The sequence below is a fragment of the Bos grunniens genome, chromosome 19, assembly GCF_055505025.1.
Source record: "Bos grunniens cultivar Pamir isolate PY7600 chromosome 19, Bosgru_T2T1.0, whole genome shotgun sequence".
Classification (NCBI taxonomy): domain Eukaryota; kingdom Metazoa; phylum Chordata; class Mammalia; order Artiodactyla; family Bovidae; genus Bos; species Bos grunniens.
In genome coordinates, this window is record NC_141183.1 from 35,622,745 (window position 1) to 35,638,157 (window position 15,413).

The window sequence follows — 15,413 nt, forward strand, 5'->3', positions numbered from 1 at the left end:
ACCCTTTCCCAATGAGAAGGCAGGTCTAGGTGGCTAAGACACGGAATCCCACAGTCATTCATAGTCGAGTTGGGAAGCGGTGTGGGAGAAGGGAAGCTGGTGCAGAGCAAGTTCTGGCTCAGAACTTGGAAAGGGGGGACCCTTGGAAAGGAGAAGTGATTGGAAATCGATGGCAACCTTTATTCCGGTTACTTCGCGTTTAGTGTCCCCCTCATGAACAGCTGATCTATATCTAGAAGCAACTAACTCCTCACCGGCGCCGTGGCTTAGCTGGTTAAAGCGCCTGTCTAGTAAACAGGAGATCCTGGGTTCGAATCCCAGCGGTGCCTGGGGTAGTTGAGTGTAGTATATTATTGCTGCGAAAGCAACACGTTTCCAGACTCCCAAGGGGACTCTCCCCTCCCCCACCCTCGCCGTCTCTACTGCAGTTCACCAAAGATTATTCTTATCTAGCCAGTTCCTCGCCATTTGAGTTTCCATCCCTGTGCACTTTTAGTGCAAATTTGGAGGCCAACTCCAGCTTTCATGAACCATGGTTTAACGGCCTCCCTTTGTCTGCCTACAAGGATATGAGAATGTTGACTCAGATTTGGGGCCGTTTTGCGTGGTGTCTTGGGGTAGGGAGGAAGGACCGGAAAGCTGCCTCTTCGGTTGCCTCACAGGCGCATGCGCACTGACATATCAACCAAGCAGGGCGGTACTCGCTGGAGACGGGCGTGTTGATAGGCAGCTATAGTTGCGCAGGCCCAGGGCCGCACGCGGCTGTGATGGCCGAGTGGTTAAGGCGTTGGACTCGAAATCCAATGGGGTCTCCCCGCGCAGGTTCGAATCCTGCTCACAGCGTCAGTACTTTTGGGGACAGGAAGGAAGCAATTTATTTTTCTAGTGCTGATTGCACTTTTATTCTGAGCCTCTAGGGAATTCCAGGATCTGCCTGAGAGCGCTCTCTTGCGGGCCTCAGACTCCTGCTTCTTCCCCAAAGGTTCTGTCCTGCAAAAACCTGTTAACTGCCAATTTGAATTCGTAACTCCAAACTCACGTGGTTTCTCAGTGCTACTAGCAAGCATATCACATTTCCTTATCCATTCACCCTCCGACTCTTTTCAGGAATCCCATCATCCTCCTTCTGCTTTACTTCCCATGTCACTGTGCTAAAAAGGCATTCGATAATTAAAACAATATGGTACTGGCACAAAAACCAACAGATCAATGGAACAGGATAGAAAGCCCAGAAATAAACCCACCCACCTATGTCAATTAATCTACAAGAAAAAGAGGCAAGAATACACAATGTAAAAAAAAGACAGTCTCTTCAATAAGCAGTGCTGGGAAAACTGGACAGCTACATGTAGATTAATGAAATTAGAACATTCTCTAACACCATCTACAAAAATAAAATAGATTAAAGACCTAAATGTAAGAACAGAGACTCTAAGACTCCTAGAGGAAAACATAGGCAGAACACTCTTTGACATAAATTGCAGCACTATCTTTTTGGATTCGTCTCGTAGAGTAATGGAAATAAAAACAAAAGCAAACAAATAGGACCTAATTAAAAGCTTTTGCACAGCACAAGAAACCATAAACAAAAAGACAGCCTACAGAACAGGACAAATATCTGCAAAGGATGCAACCAACAAGGGACTGATTTCCAAAATATACAAATAGCTCATATAGTTCAGTATTTAGGAAAAAAAAGCAAAACATGGGTAGAAGATCTAAACAGGCATTTCTCCAGAGAAGACATACAGATGGCCAACAGGCACATGAAAAAATGCTCAATATCACAAATTATTAGACATTCAAATCAAAATGATAATGAGGCATCTCCTCACTCTGGTCAACATGGCCATCAACAAAATGTCGACAAATAATAAATGCTGAAGGGAGTGTGAAGAAAAAGTAACCTTCCTACACTGCTAGTGGAAATGTCAATTGGTACAGCCAGTATGGAGAAGAGTATAGTTTCCTTTAAAAACTAAAAATAAAGTTATCACATGATCCTACAATCCCTATCCTGGGCATTTATCTGGAGAAAACTATAATTTGAAAATATACATGCTCCTTTATGTTCATAGCAGCACTACTTGTAATAGCCAGGACATGGAAACAACAAAAATGTCTATCAACAGATGAATGGATAATGAAGATGTGTACATATACAATGGGATATTACTCAGCCATCAAAAACAAGGAAATAATGCCACTTGCAGTAGCATGAATGGGCCTACTGGTTATCATACTAAGTCAAGTAGTAGTTCCGGAAGAGAAAGACAAATAGTAATACCATATGATATCACTTATACATGGAATCTAAAATACAGTGCAAATGAACATACCTACGAAACAGAAACTCACAGACAGAGAAAACAGACTTGGTTGCCAAGGGGGAGGAGGAGTGGGGAGGGAAGGATTGGAACTTTGGGATTAGTAGATGCAAACTATTATATGTAGGATGGATTAACAGCAAGGTCCTACGTAACAATACAGAACTACATTCAATATCCTGTGATAAATGATAATGGAAAAGAATATGAAAAAATACATAGACGTATAACAGACACTTTGATGCAGAAATTAACAACATTGTAGATCAATTATACTTCAATAAAATTTTTAAAGAATTCCAGGATTATATTAAAAAACTAAAGATCAAGAATTTTCTGGATTAAGTGAAACTGAAGAGCCATAACAACTAAATGCAACGTGGGATCCTGGATTGGGAAAAAGGGGTTATAAAAGATACCACTGAAACATTTGAGGAAATTTAAGTATGGACTGGCATTAAATAATAGTATTATGTTTATTTTAATATCCTGATATTGATAGCTGTACTATTATACCACGAATGTCCTTTTCAGAAAACATACTAACAACAAGCAAAAGGACTTGATGTTTTTGATTTACCCCCAAAGGATTCAGAAAACAAATATTTTATACCTATATTATATTTGGAGGGAAATTATAAAGCAAATTAAACAAATGTAAGAAATGTAAACAATTAGTAGACCTGGGAAAAGCATACACAGGGGTTCCTTGTATTATTCTACTTTTTTTAATTGCAGTATAGTTGATGTATAATCCTTGTACTATTTTTGTATTTTTTCGGAAAGTTTGAAATTATATAAAAATTAAAATTTCCAAAAACAAAACAAAAAAGGGGGGAAAAAGTCCTCCAATGGCTTCACATTACTTTGAGATGACAAAGCACTTGCAATGGCCTAGAAGGTTCTACATAATCAGCCTCCCACTTTGTGGCTCTGATCTGACCTCCTACAACTCCTGCTACCTCCACTCCAGACAACCCCACTCTGCCCCTTCTGCTGCTCTCTGTTCTTTTGACAAGCCTGGCAGGTTGTCCTAGTCAGCCTGTGCATCTGACTGGAATCCTCTTCCCTCCAGTGGCCCTGTAGCATGTGGCCTCACCTCTTTATTTTTTGTATCTGAAAAGCAACCTTTTTTTTTCGTATCTGGAAAGCAACGTGGGTACTTTTGGCCTCACCTCTTTATATTTCACCTTCTCAGTGAGTCCTTCCCTGATCTTAGCCTTAAAGTCACAATTCCCAATCTCCACTCCGCTTTCTTGCTTCACTTTGCTCTTTAGCTCTTATCACCAACTGACAAATGATAAATTTAGTATAATGTACCTTTGACTGTTTTTCCCACAAGAAACTGTGCCCCAGAAGGGCAGGGATTATTGCCTGTTTTGTTTGGGGCTCTACAGAGGTCTTCTATCCTGATTCTTCCCTTGGCCCAGGGGCCTGGGCCTCCTACTTCCCCACCCCCAACCCCCAGGTCTCAATCCTCCAGGAACTGCCTCCCACCCTACCCGCCCCGCCGCCCCACCCCCCCCACCCCCCCCACCCCCCCACCCCCCCCACCCCCCCACCCCCCCCACCCCCCCACCCCCCCCACCCCCCCCACCCCCCCACCCCCCCCCCACCCCCCCACCCCCCCCCCACCCCCCCACCCCCCCCACCCCCCCACCCCCCCCACCCCCCCACCTCCGCCTTCCCAGGAACCAGGGGGTCCCAGGAAGCCAGCCTGCTCTTTGAAGAACAAAGAGGGAGGAGCTGCGCCTCGGATCCCAGGCCTGGGAAGACGTCACAGCGGGGGAGGGGAAGCGCCACACTAGGCCAGCTGTGCTGTCTCCGTTCCTTCCCCGCCTCCTCCTCAGGGCCCCAGCGCGTGTGGGACACGAGCTCCCCTCCCCCAAGCCCCAGTGCTGCCCGGTGTTAAGCCGGCGCCCAGGAAGAGGCTGGAAGCCCAGACACTCATACACACACTATGTTCATACATAGACACAACCACAAACGGACATGCACACAGGCCTGCACTGACATGGAGGTGTGTCATCCACAGACCCCAATCCATCCCCTTAGACCCTGGAAATGCCCTTGGAAATGCCCTCCAGGAGGAATAGCTGGAGAACAATCACCCAACTAGTCCAACTGGTCTCACAACCAGCCTGAAGTGTATATGATTGTTTGGGGCAGGGGTGAGAGCTTTTAAAGAAAAATGTTAAACTAGGTACAAAAAGTAATATTTACAGTGAAACAAAGACCAGAAAAAATAACTTACTGGTATTAACTAATTGCCTGCCTACACCTCTAATACTCTCAACAGACTGGCTACTGACTTTGTATATCTCAAATCTCATTTTTCCTCTACCACCCATGTACTTAACAGTTAACAAGAGCCCCTGGATCATTCATGTCACCTGTGCCCTCTGGCATTGCACTTGCAAGGCAGGAAGTCTAGTGAGTGGGCACAGGTGACAGGAGTTTCCTTGGAAGCCATTCCCACAGCAGGATGGCTGGGCTAACTTTGTGTGGAAGTTACTGGGAACCACAGTAACCGAATTAGCAATTTACATATCCCCAAATGCCCACAGCCACTTCAACACAGGGGGACTGCGTGACAGAGGGGAAGTTGGGAGTGAAAACAGACAGTGGTCTTTACCATTTGCAGTTAAAATATCTATTTTGGCCAATTTTATAGAAGCATATGGTCATGTGAGCCTGTTGCTAGGACCCTCACAGAGGTGTGTTTAAGTGAGGGGGCCTAAAGTGTATATTTCATTGGCTTCATGGTGAATTCACCTTTGAAACTGTAATTTTTTGATGGCACATCTCAAGTGGACTTGCAACTTGCCTCGAAATCCTATTCTATCCTAGAAGCTTTGCTTTCCTATTCTCCAAAATGAACATTTCATACCTTTTTTCTCCTTAAAGGAGCTGCAGCACTCTCCCCTCCAGCAATGAGCTTGCTTGATTCATTCTTTTTTTTTTCTAATTTTATTTTTAAACTTTACATAATTGTATTAGTTTTGCCAAATATCAAAATGAATCCGCCACAGGTATACATGTGTTCCCCATCCTGAACCCTCCTCCCTCCTCCCTCCCCATACCATCCCTCTGGGTCGTCCCAGTGCACTAGCCCCAAGCATCCAGTATCGTGCATCGAACCTGGACTGGCAACTCGTTTCTTACATGATATTTTACAAGTTTCAATGCCATTCTCCCAAATCTTCCCACCCTCTCCCTCTCCCACAGAGTCCATAAGACTGTTCTATACATCAGTGTCTCTTTTGCTGTCTCGTACACCGGGTTATTGTTACCATCTTTCTAAATTCCATATATATGCGTTAGTATACTGTATTTATGTTTTTCCTTCTGGCTTACTTCACTCTGTATAATTGGCTCCAGTTTCATCCACCTCATTAGAACTGATTCAAATGTATTCTTTTTAATGGCTGAGTAATACTCCATTGTGTATATGTACTACAGCTTTCTTAGCCATTCATCTGCTGATGGACATCTAGGTTGCTTCCATGTCCTGGCTATTATAAACAGTGCTGCGATGAACATTGGGGTACATGTGTCTCTTTCCCTTCTGGTTTCCTCAGTGTGTATGCCCAGAAGTGGAATTGCTGGATCATAAGGCAGTTCTATTTCCAGTTTTTTAAGGAATCTCCACACTGTTCTCCATAGTGGCTGTACTAGTTTGCATTCCCACCAACAGTGTAAGAGGGTTCCCTTTTCTCCACACCCTCTCCAGCATTTATTATTTGTAGACTTTTGGATCGCAGCCATTCTGACTGGTGTGAAATGGTACCTCATAGTGGTTTTGATTTGCATTTCTCTGATAATGAGTGATGTTGAGCATCTTTTCATGTGTTTGTTAGCCATCTGTATGTCTTCTTTGGAGAAATGTCTATTTAGTTCTTTGGCCCATTTTTTGATTGGGTCGTTTATTTTTCTGGAGTTGAGCTGTAGGAGTTGCTTGTATATTTTTGAGATTAGTTGTTTGTCGGTTGCTTCATTAGATTCATTCTTTTTTAAAAAAAATTTGTTTATTTGGCTGTACTAGGTCTTAGTTGTGGCACAAGCGATCTTTAGTTGTAGCTTGTGGGATCTAGTTCCCTGACTATGGATTGAACCCGGGTTGCCTGCACTGGGAATGAGGAATCTTAGCCACTGGACCACCAGGGAAGTCCCAGTTTATTCTTTTCTTAAAAAATAAAAAAAATTATTGAAGTATAGTAAAAAAAATTCATTGAATTTGCCTGTCATCCTTTTGCACAGGGGCCATGCTAATATTATCTATATCATTCTAATTTTAGTATATGTGCTGCCGAAGCATGCACTCCTTGTTAAACAGTGTAAAAGAAACATCTATCAATTGAGAAGGGTTCATTTCATGCCCCAGTTCATCTCTGCAACTTTCTCCTAATATCCGAGGCACTTTACCATTCTAATATTTCAGGGGCCTCGGGATCTGCATATTATTATGTTTGTAAGCCTGATAAATCCTTTCCAAAAATTCAGAAAGGCTTTCATTTGTTTTGCTGAATTTCTTGAATTTTGTTCAGACACTTTTCTTTGGTTTTCCTTTGCAAGGCCCTGTCTAGATGCACTAGTAAGTGGTGCTCTCATAAGGCCCTTCTCCTCTCACTGGGGTTCCAGTTTGGTTCAGGGGTCAAGTGTGCTTCAGTAATAGCAAATCCTCCCTATGAAGGAGGGTTTCCATCTTTCCAATTAAACAAGTCTGAGAAGCCCGGCCAGCTGGTCATTTGCAGACCTGCTATGAGATAACCTAAGAGAAATCGTCCTGCCCCAGGGGTGGCTTCTGGCCCAAACTGGGTGCCCTGTTGGGTCTTATATTACCAGACCAAGTCCCTGTGCCCCAGAAACTAACACATACCTGTGTGCATCCTAGGTCACTTCAGTTGTCTGACTCTGTGTGATCTTATGGACTGCAGCCTGCCAGGCTCCTCTGTCCATTCGATTCTCCAGGCAAGAATACTGGAGTGGGTTGCAGACACAGGATTTCCTAATTGATCCCTATGAGGAGGGGAAGTCCTGAGCCCCAGTCAGGAATTGGGGCTAGGTAGGAACAGAAGGCGGAGAAGGCAATGGCACCCCACTCCAGTACTCTTGCTTGGAAAATCCCATGGATGGAAGAGCCTGGTAGGCTGCAGTCCATGGGGTCGATAAGAGTCGGACACGACTGAGCGACTTCACTTTCCCTTTTCACTTTCATGCATTGGAGAAAGAATTGGCACCCCACTCCAGTGTTCTTGCCTGGAGAATCCCACTGACGGGGGAGCCTGGTGGGCTGCCGTCTATGGGGTCGCACAGAGTCGGGCACGACTGAAGCGACTTAGCAGCAGTAGCAGGAACAGAAGGTGGTAAAAGGAGTGGATTTCTAAGACAGCTTGCTTGGCTTTAGGAGATAAGGTTTGAAACAACATATTCTCACTCTCATTCCCTTCCTTTTCTTATTTTCCCTGATGTAATAGCACAAATGCTTACACATAAAGGATTTCATCATTCTTCCCTACTTCTTCCCAGAATAGCCACCATAAAACCATAAATAGCAATTGATCATTTCTAACTATCCAAAGGATGACTCGTTGCTTTGCTGCTGCTACTGCTGCTGCTGCTGCTGCGTCGCTTCAGTCGTGTCCGACTCTGTGCGATCCCATAGACGGCAGCCCACCAGGCTCCCCCATCAGTGGGATTCTCCAGGCAAGAACACTCCTTGCTGCTGCTGATTTTAGGAACCCTGTGGAATCTTTCTCTTCTCTCTGGGAATGTTCTACAGATTCGCCACCTCCCCCCCCACCCCCCGCCCGTTGTTATTTTCTTCCATTTGATATCAGTAAAAAGCTTTAAATATCACAAAATTAATTTGGTTGTAAATGGAGAAACAGTACCAAACAAAATGAAATGTAAAACCCAAAGGACAACAGAAAACCCTAAACAGAGCCTCAAGTTCGGTCTTGGGGTTTTACATATACCAATGACACAGCAGACTGCAAATAACACAATTAGCACAGCAAGGGTAGCAGTACTCGGTGCACAGGGGCCCAGGATAACTGTGCCTAAACCCCTTTTAGAGATCCTAACAGGTACTGTGGCCACGCATTGCTTCAGTAAAATATATTCTTCACACTCATGAGTTCTCAGTTCTCTGCTGTAATCAGATCATTTATCCACAATGTACATCAGAGAACTTTCTTTAGAGATAGCTGAAACATTCCCCGTTTATTTTTATGTTTTACAATTGTTTATTTTATTCCTTTGACTGCAACTAAGACTCATTGCAGCATACCGGCTTCAGTGGTTGTGGTGCACCAGTGGGCTTAGTTGCTCCAAGGCATGTAGGGTCCTAGCTCCCTGCTGCTGCTGCTAAGTCGTCCTAACCGGGGGGATCAAACCCGTGTCCCCTGAATTGCAAGGCAGATTCTTAACCATTGGACTACCAAGAAGAAGTCCCTTCTCCCATTTCAAAATACAGAAATACAAGACAAAAAACCCCCACAAATGGCACACAAAAAGAAACTAAGGAACCAGTTCACAAACCAGGTAAAAGTTCAACAACACTTGCCTCTCTCCAATAAGGTACTTACTCAAATACAAAACAAATTGGCGTATTGCAGAGAAAAAGTCCCAAAGAAAGAGGAAATAAGGTTTATGGCTGTAGACACCAGAGTGACTTACCCAACAGTATGGAGCCTGCTAGCTCTCAAATGTCCATCCAGCTGTCAAGCGCTACGGCACTCCATGCCATTCCAGGGAATTCTGAAGGGCAGATCCTCCGGACAAGCGGTCCTGGCAGCTTACTGGAGGATTCCCCAACCAGGCCCAGGTGGCCATGATCAGCAAGGTTCTTTACTGGCTTACCAAGTCAAGCTCCCACTGCTTGTTGTAGCTACAAGCCGAGAAAATGAGAGACAGTTGTTAGGGGGCGAGGAATAACTACTTTGCTTGGAGAGCCAGCAGACCAAGGAGATGGTGGTGGACTCCTGTTTCAAAGAACCATCTGGCCTGAGTTAGAATTCAGGCTTCTTGTATACCAAAAAAGGGAAGAAATAAAGTTAAACATTTATTGGTTCTGGTCAGAACTGTGTGAATTTCTTCCTGCAGGCGCTGACAGGCAGGCCAGGTCAGGATGTTTCCTGGGAGCTAAACAAAGGTGTTTTAACTTAATGCTCATTACCTGGGAGGCAGGGCTCCCAAAGATGGGCCATTATGTGTAACTTAAGCTTATAGGCAACATCCCTTTAGTGATTAAGTTGTCACAGAATACAAAAGTTTCCCTATTAGATGATCACCAGAGTAAACTAGCCCTGTACTCTCAAGTCATAGCCATGACTGGCTGCCCCTCCCCCACCCTCATAGCCATCTTATATTACTTTCTGTTTTCTTAGTCATTTTCTGTCTCCCCTACCCCCACCATAATGTAAGTAGCAGGAGAGTCCAGTTGCAAGGTACCCTCAATGCCTAACAACACTTGGTGCACAAGAGGCCCTCCAGGAATAGAGGCTTCGTAATTGAGTACAGGGGCTGCTCACATAGACATACAAATACTCAGACTGTTGTAGAGTTTCCTTCTAGGGGCCACTGTTATGGCTTAGAATTGAGAAGAGAGCATTCCCAGTCGCTCACACAATCCAGAAGCGGAAAAGAAAGACTTCGAGCCTAGCCCAGATGAAGTTGAAGGAGACAGGAGTCAGGAGCCCGAGGGACCCGGCCCCCTGCCCTCACTCACAAGTGGCCGCGGCAGTCGGCGGGAGCCAGGCCACCTGCTGACCCGACGCGTGCGGGATCAAAGCGGCTGGGAAGGGGCGGGCGGGGAGTGGCAGGAACCTGGAGGTGTGAGCGAGCTTCCCAGGGGATGGCCGGAGCGTGGGAGCGCAGAGGGCCGAGCAGCCACGGAGTACTGCAGGGACCATCCCAGAGACCTGGGAGACCCGGAGCCAGACTTGCAGAGACCACGCAAGACCCAGAGAGACCCAGCGCAGAAGTCAGGAGACCAGGAAATAATGTGAAAAAGACGGAGACAAAGACGCTGAAAGACGGCGGGACAAGAAAAGGCCGTGACCGTGGACTTAGAAAAATAAACCGGGTTCCAGAGGACAGAAAATAAGAGAAAGAGCGAGGAAGAGAAAAGGAAAGAAAAGCCAGAGTCTTAGAGCTTGAGAGCAGGGACGACCTCGCGCCTCCCTCGCGGAGGGCTGAAAGGACCCCCGGGGCAGGGATCCCAGCGCGCGGTCCTTTCTCAGGGTCACGCCTGCGGAGGTGCGGGCGGAAAGGGGGGGGAGAAGGAGGGGTGTGGACAGCCATCCCAGGCTGGGAGGATGGAAGTGTGAGGACGTTCGGAATCAGGGTCTCGACCCAAAGCCTCATACTTTGACACAGAGTAAAAAAGTAAAATCTTAAGCAAGAAATACAGACATCTTTGGGGGGAAAGGGAAAAAAAAAAAAAAAAAAAACCGATGCATTGGGGGAAAAAAAAAAAACAAACCACCGATGCATTGGCCGGGAATCGAACCCGGGCCTCCCGCGTGGCAGGCGAGAATTCTACCACTGAACCACCAATGCAAGCGTGCCCTGAAATCTCCTGGATCTACCTTATCTTGTAGAGCATCGTGGTGACCATCTCCAAGTAGCTTTCTAGTCAGGGGCAAGGCAGAGGAACAGTCCCAATAGTAGACGTGGGTGGAGCCCCGAGCCATCCTTCCTTCCGCCTGGATCCGGTCACCCGGCCATAAAGTCGCCCCATATGGCCAGGGGCGGCCCCACACCCGGGTGCGAACTGCCCGGGGCCCCGAGCCTCGCGTGCAGGTGACAAAAACTCAACCCGAGCCCAGGTTCCCAAGGAGGGGGGCAGCGGGGGCTGCTGAGGCCATACATCTGCGCTCCCATTTGGCTCAGGTAGCGGGAGGTGGCATGTGCTGGGCTTCCTGACTGCAAATGGGAGCGCCCTCCCCAAGGTCTGCGCTCCTCTAGCTCGGACTTTGCCAAGGCAGGCTCCGTGAAAAAACCAAGTTGTGGACGGGAGCTGGGAGGGCTCGGAGGAGCCCCATCCGTCTCTGAGTACGAAGCTGTCTTCTGACTCAGTCTGCAACCCTGTTTTGTGTCCGTCCCTGGTATTCTTGCCGTCCCGTTAAATCTCTGATTTTACCTTCTCAGGCATCATTCCGCATTGTGTCATGCTCTTGGTTTGAGGTGGGTGTTGATCCCTTTTTTTTGTTCCATTTTTTATCTTTTAAAGAAAACTGCCTGCTCTTTGCTCCCCTATAATCACGAGAGGTCCGGAGGAGCGAAGAACCCCGGAGCACACTTATGTCAGGTGATGACCTGGCACCCTGGGCCTGAATCTCCTATGATTAGTTTTTAATCAAATACTTCTAACTGGAAAGAGCTCTCCACCGGTGCTTCAAAGCCTCCCTACCTCTTCCATGAGGTTTCCCCCTGCCCCAGTCTAGCCATCCCTCATGATGATGACCCTTTTCCTGAGCACCTACTTCACCGTCCTTCTAAAATAACTACTTGATAACACATCCTCTTTCCCACTGAAACTTGCAGGAATAAACCAGGCCTCCAGCCTATATCTCAGCATGAAGGGTAGCCTAGACCAGCCTAGACAGGTGCCCAGTGGTCACAATGAGTGCATAGATGTTGGGGGAACTGAATATGATTGACTTAGATCGCACAGAGCTTCTTCCACCTCCAGACAAAGTCCCTGGTGAATTAGATCCAGCCAGCACACTCAGGTGACTCTCTCCCAAGTAGGAGGTGACTTTGGGGGAAAGGTGTATAGGATCCAGCTTAGGGGCTGAGGGGTGCTAACTTTTTATTTCAGTGTTAGTGGGGGTACAGTGAGCTCCCAAGAAAACTGAAATAGTGAACGGGTGCGGGGTGGGGGAACTCTGAATTCCCTGAGTTCTGTCCCCAAATTACTCCAACTCCCTCTTCCTCTAATAACTTCCCTTCAGCTAGGTTCCCGCCTCATTATACAGCCTTATGGTCCTTAAACCAGCCGGTCCCGCACCGGCCCCTCATTTCCCACACTCCCAGGCCATTTCCACCTTTCACCCTCTCCCTTGTGCCCCTCCCCTTTCCGGGAGCCTCGTGCCCAGGGTCGAGTCCTGTGGGATCCTGAAGGGGCGGGCCCGGGTCCTAACCTCCCCCCTACTCAGAGCCTGAGGGATATAAGGCTCAAGGAGAGCGGAGACTCGGTCCACACTAGGGTCCGGAGGAGCGATGGTCACCCGGGATCGAGCCGAGAATAGGGACGGCCCCAAGGTGAGAGGAGGGCGGGGAGGGAGCAGAGGTCCTGGACTGAGGAGGGGACAGGGTCCCTGAGGGTCAGGGAAGAGGCTGGAGACGCGGGGCTGGAAGGGGGGACCCGAGGAGCCAGGGGCTGGGGAGGAAGCTGCAAACTATGGAGAAGGGGCAGCGTCAGAGCTGTAACTGGGTGGGCGGTAGAGGCAGAGGTCTGGGTGTGGGTGATGGCAGTTGACACCTTGTGCCTTCGAGGGCTTGGGGAGGGCGGCGGCAGAATTTGAGTAAAATAAGCAGGAGGAGCACAGAGCTAAGGGAGGAGGGTGGAAACAAAAATCGGAGAGGATGGGCACTTGCTCCACGCGGGCTGTGAGAGGGCGCTGGCCCAATGCAGCCTTGTAAGAGAAGGTTCCAGAGGCCCGAGCCCGGGTGGAAGACTTCAGAACCAGTGGAGAAGGGTGACCGCACACACGGGTTAGAGGGAGGGGAGGAGGCGCGGGCGCGCTGGGTGTCTCCCTTTCTACACTCAGGGCCGCCAGCTCAGCCCGGCACCTTGCGGCCCACGCGTCTGGGCGCAAAGAGGGCCCCCAAAGTTCTCCACTGAGACAGAGAAAGACTGCACGAGACGGAGACGTAGAGAGAAAGGAGGAGGAGGAGGAAGAAAGACACAGAGAGGGGAGGAGGGAGGACAAGAGTGAGAGAGGAGAAAGCAGAAGACCCGGGAGAGAGAGGAGGCGAGCTACAGAAATTCACTCCAGGGGCGTTGGGAGGGGGATTGGAGAGGGATCGAATGGGCATGGCCCTAGGCTCTCTGGGGTCTTGGGGAAGGGGTGGAGGCCGGCCTATCCCAGCGGCGGGATCCCGACGCCCCCGCGGCCGCGCTGAGTCTCGGTCGGGTCGGCCCCGCTCTCCCTTTCCTGCTGGTCGCAGATGCTGAAGCCGCTCGTGGAGAAGCGGCGCCGGGACCGCATCAACCGCAGCCTGGAAGAACTGAGGCTGCTGCTGCTGGAGCGGACCCGGGACCAGGTCAGTTCTTCTGCCATCACCTGGACCCTAAACATTCCGTCCTCGAGTCCCAGGGCTTCCCACTTGGGTAGGGACATTTGCTGCTTTGGAGACCCTGGCCCCAAGGGACCTTGGAATTCCAGCCCAGCCCCCTTTCCCGTTCTCAGAACGCGATCTTCATCGCTACCCCTAGGGTCTGTAAGTTTCAATACCCGGCTCTAAATTTCACTCCCAGGGTCAGTCAGTTTCAATCTTTGGGTCTGTAAGTTCTCCTTCCTCCCCCCTACCTCCGACCCCTCCCCAAGATAGGCAGCGGGGTGGTTAATTTCACTCCCTAGGTTTGCTGTTCAAATCCCTTCCTCGCACTATGGGTTGGTTTCATCCCCTCGGTTTGGACAGTTTCGTCTCAGGGTGGGCCAGGACCGTTCTTGGTCATCTCCACTCGGTGTTCCGTAGCGCACTCTGCGGTCCGCGCGCAAACGCGATCCGGGGGCACCCCCAGCTCCCGCATCCCCCTCCCTTCTTCCCCCTGCCACTTTCCCCCTCTCTCCCCACCCCTTTCTGTCTCTGCGCCCTCCCCTCCCATCTGTAGAACCTCCGGAACCCGAAGCTGGAGAAAGCAGAAATACTGGAGTTCGCCGTGGGCTACTTGAGGGAGCGAAGCCGGGTGGAGCCCCCGGGTACAGCGCGGGGGTGGGGCAGCGGAGGGAGGGAGCGGGTGGTTTCACTGGGGCCCGGGTCTGGGTAGACGGGGAGGACCCTGCGGAGGACGGTGGGCTTGGGGAGTGGCAGGCTCTGCTCCGAGGCGAGGTTAATAATAACACCCGCGCGTGTCTGTCTCTGTGTCTCCCTCCTTTTCTTCCTCTGTCTGTCCATGTGGCTTCCTGTCTCTGTCTCTGCGCCTGTCCGGCTTCGGTATCTCTGCGCCCCGCCCCTTCCCTCTTCCCCGATGGGACCCCCTGCCCGGCCCGCCGGTCCTCCCGCCGGCCGCACCTTCAGGGGTTCCCCGATCCCCAGCCCAGGACGCCGAGGCGCTCGCCAGCTGCTACTTGTCGGGATTCCGCGAGTGCCTGCTCCGCTTGGCGGCCTTCGCGCAAGACGCCAGCCCGGCCGCGCGCGCCCAGCTCTTCTCCGCGCTGCACGGTTACCTGCGCCCCAAGCCGCCCCGGCCGGAACCGGGAGAGCCCAGGCCCCCCGCGCCGCGCCTACCGCTGGACCCCGCCGCCCCAGCGCCCGGCCCCGCGCTCCACCAGCGCCCCCCAGTTCACAAGGGCCCCCCCAGCCCGCGCTGCGCGCGGTCCCCGTCCCCCTGCTCCCCCCGAGCCGGTGATTCCGGCGCGCCGGCCCCCCTCACCGGACTGCTGCCGCCGCCGCCGCCTCACAGACAAGACGGGGCGCCCAAGGCCCCGCCGCCCCCGCCGCCCGCTTTCTGGAGACCTTGGCCCTGAGCTTTGAGGGGGGGTGGGGGCGGGGGCTGGGGGGAGGGGTAGAGACTCCAGCCCGAGGGCAGCAGAGGGACCCGGGCGTCCGGGTGAGGTGCTGGGGAGGGCGGCGGGGCGCGCGGGCGCCGCGCGCGGGTGAGATGTGGTTTATATTAGAGTATCTATATAAATATATATTTCCTTGGTTCCTGTCCCTTCTCCCTGCCCCCCACCCCCCGGCGTCTAGGATTGTACCCTCTGCCCCCAGCCCAGCCCCAGTCCCTTCCCGAGTCCCTAGTGCATGGAATAAAGTGGTTATCAAATCCCCGTGTGTCCCCGAGCCAGGGGCCTGCCTTTATCTCGGCGTCCACGCCCACTTTCCCTCCCCTTCTGTTTCCCGCCCCCAGTC

At 50.3% G+C, this 15,413-nt stretch overlaps 1 protein-coding gene, 1 long non-coding RNA gene and 4 other non-coding genes across 8 annotated transcripts; 3 read left to right on the plus strand and 3 right to left on the minus strand.

Moving 5' to 3' along the window:
• Positions 1-159: 159 nt before the first annotated feature.
• On the minus strand, positions 160-9,219 carry LOC147352094 (uncharacterized). Its single transcript, XR_015147922.1, has 2 exons — positions 9,009-9,219; positions 160-849 (listed from the first exon to the last, which is right to left on the minus strand). It is a non-coding gene; the product is annotated as an uncharacterized LOC147352094 (long non-coding RNA).
• Positions 256-329, plus strand: TRNAT-AGU (transfer RNA threonine (anticodon AGU)). Its single transcript has one exon. It is a non-coding gene; the product is annotated as a tRNA-Thr (tRNA).
• Positions 762-843, plus strand: TRNAS-CGA (transfer RNA serine (anticodon CGA)). Its single transcript has one exon. It is a non-coding gene; the product is annotated as a tRNA-Ser (tRNA).
• On the minus strand, positions 6,540-6,649 carry LOC147352097 (U6 spliceosomal RNA). The gene has a single exon (XR_015148535.1). It is a non-coding gene; the product is annotated as a U6 spliceosomal RNA (small nuclear RNA).
• A 1,602-nt stretch (positions 9,220-10,821) lies between the features above and the next one.
• Positions 10,822-10,892, minus strand: TRNAG-GCC (transfer RNA glycine (anticodon GCC)). Its single transcript has one exon. It is a non-coding gene; the product is annotated as a tRNA-Gly (tRNA).
• Positions 10,893-12,444: 1,552 nt separating this feature from the next.
• HES7 (hes family bHLH transcription factor 7) lies at positions 12,445-15,331 on the plus strand. 3 transcript variants are annotated; one of them, XM_086359051.1, is made up of 4 exons: positions 12,445-12,599; positions 13,509-13,604; positions 14,176-14,263; positions 14,583-15,331. In XM_086359051.1, exons 1-4 carry the CDS (start codon positions 12,558-12,560, stop codon positions 15,029-15,031), a joined length of 675 nt encoding a protein of 224 aa, XP_086215177.1. In that variant the 5' UTR covers positions 12,445-12,557; the 3' UTR covers positions 15,032-15,331. The 3 variants fall into 3 exon arrangements, with proteins under 3 accessions (XP_086215177.1, XP_086215178.1, XP_086215179.1); XM_086359052.1 differs by having other exon boundaries at positions 14,601-15,331; XM_086359053.1 differs by having other exon boundaries at positions 14,606-15,051.
• The last annotated feature ends 82 nt before the right edge of the window (positions 15,332-15,413 follow it).

What these genes read in the sequence shown, in the direction of transcription:
- HES7 (XM_086359051.1), top strand. Translation starts at nt 12,558, where the DNA reads ATGGTCACCCGGGATCGAGCCGAGAATAGGGACGGCCCCAAG. An exon ending in AGAATAGGGACGGCCCCAAG is followed by an intron (nt 12,600 to 13,508) that starts GTGAGAGGAGGG and finishes TGCTGGTCGCAG; the next exon opens with ATGCTGAAGCCGCTCGTGGA. An exon ending in TGGAGCGGACCCGGGACCAG is followed by an intron (nt 13,605 to 14,175) that starts GTCAGTTCTTCT and finishes TCCCATCTGTAG; the next exon opens with AACCTCCGGAACCCGAAGCT.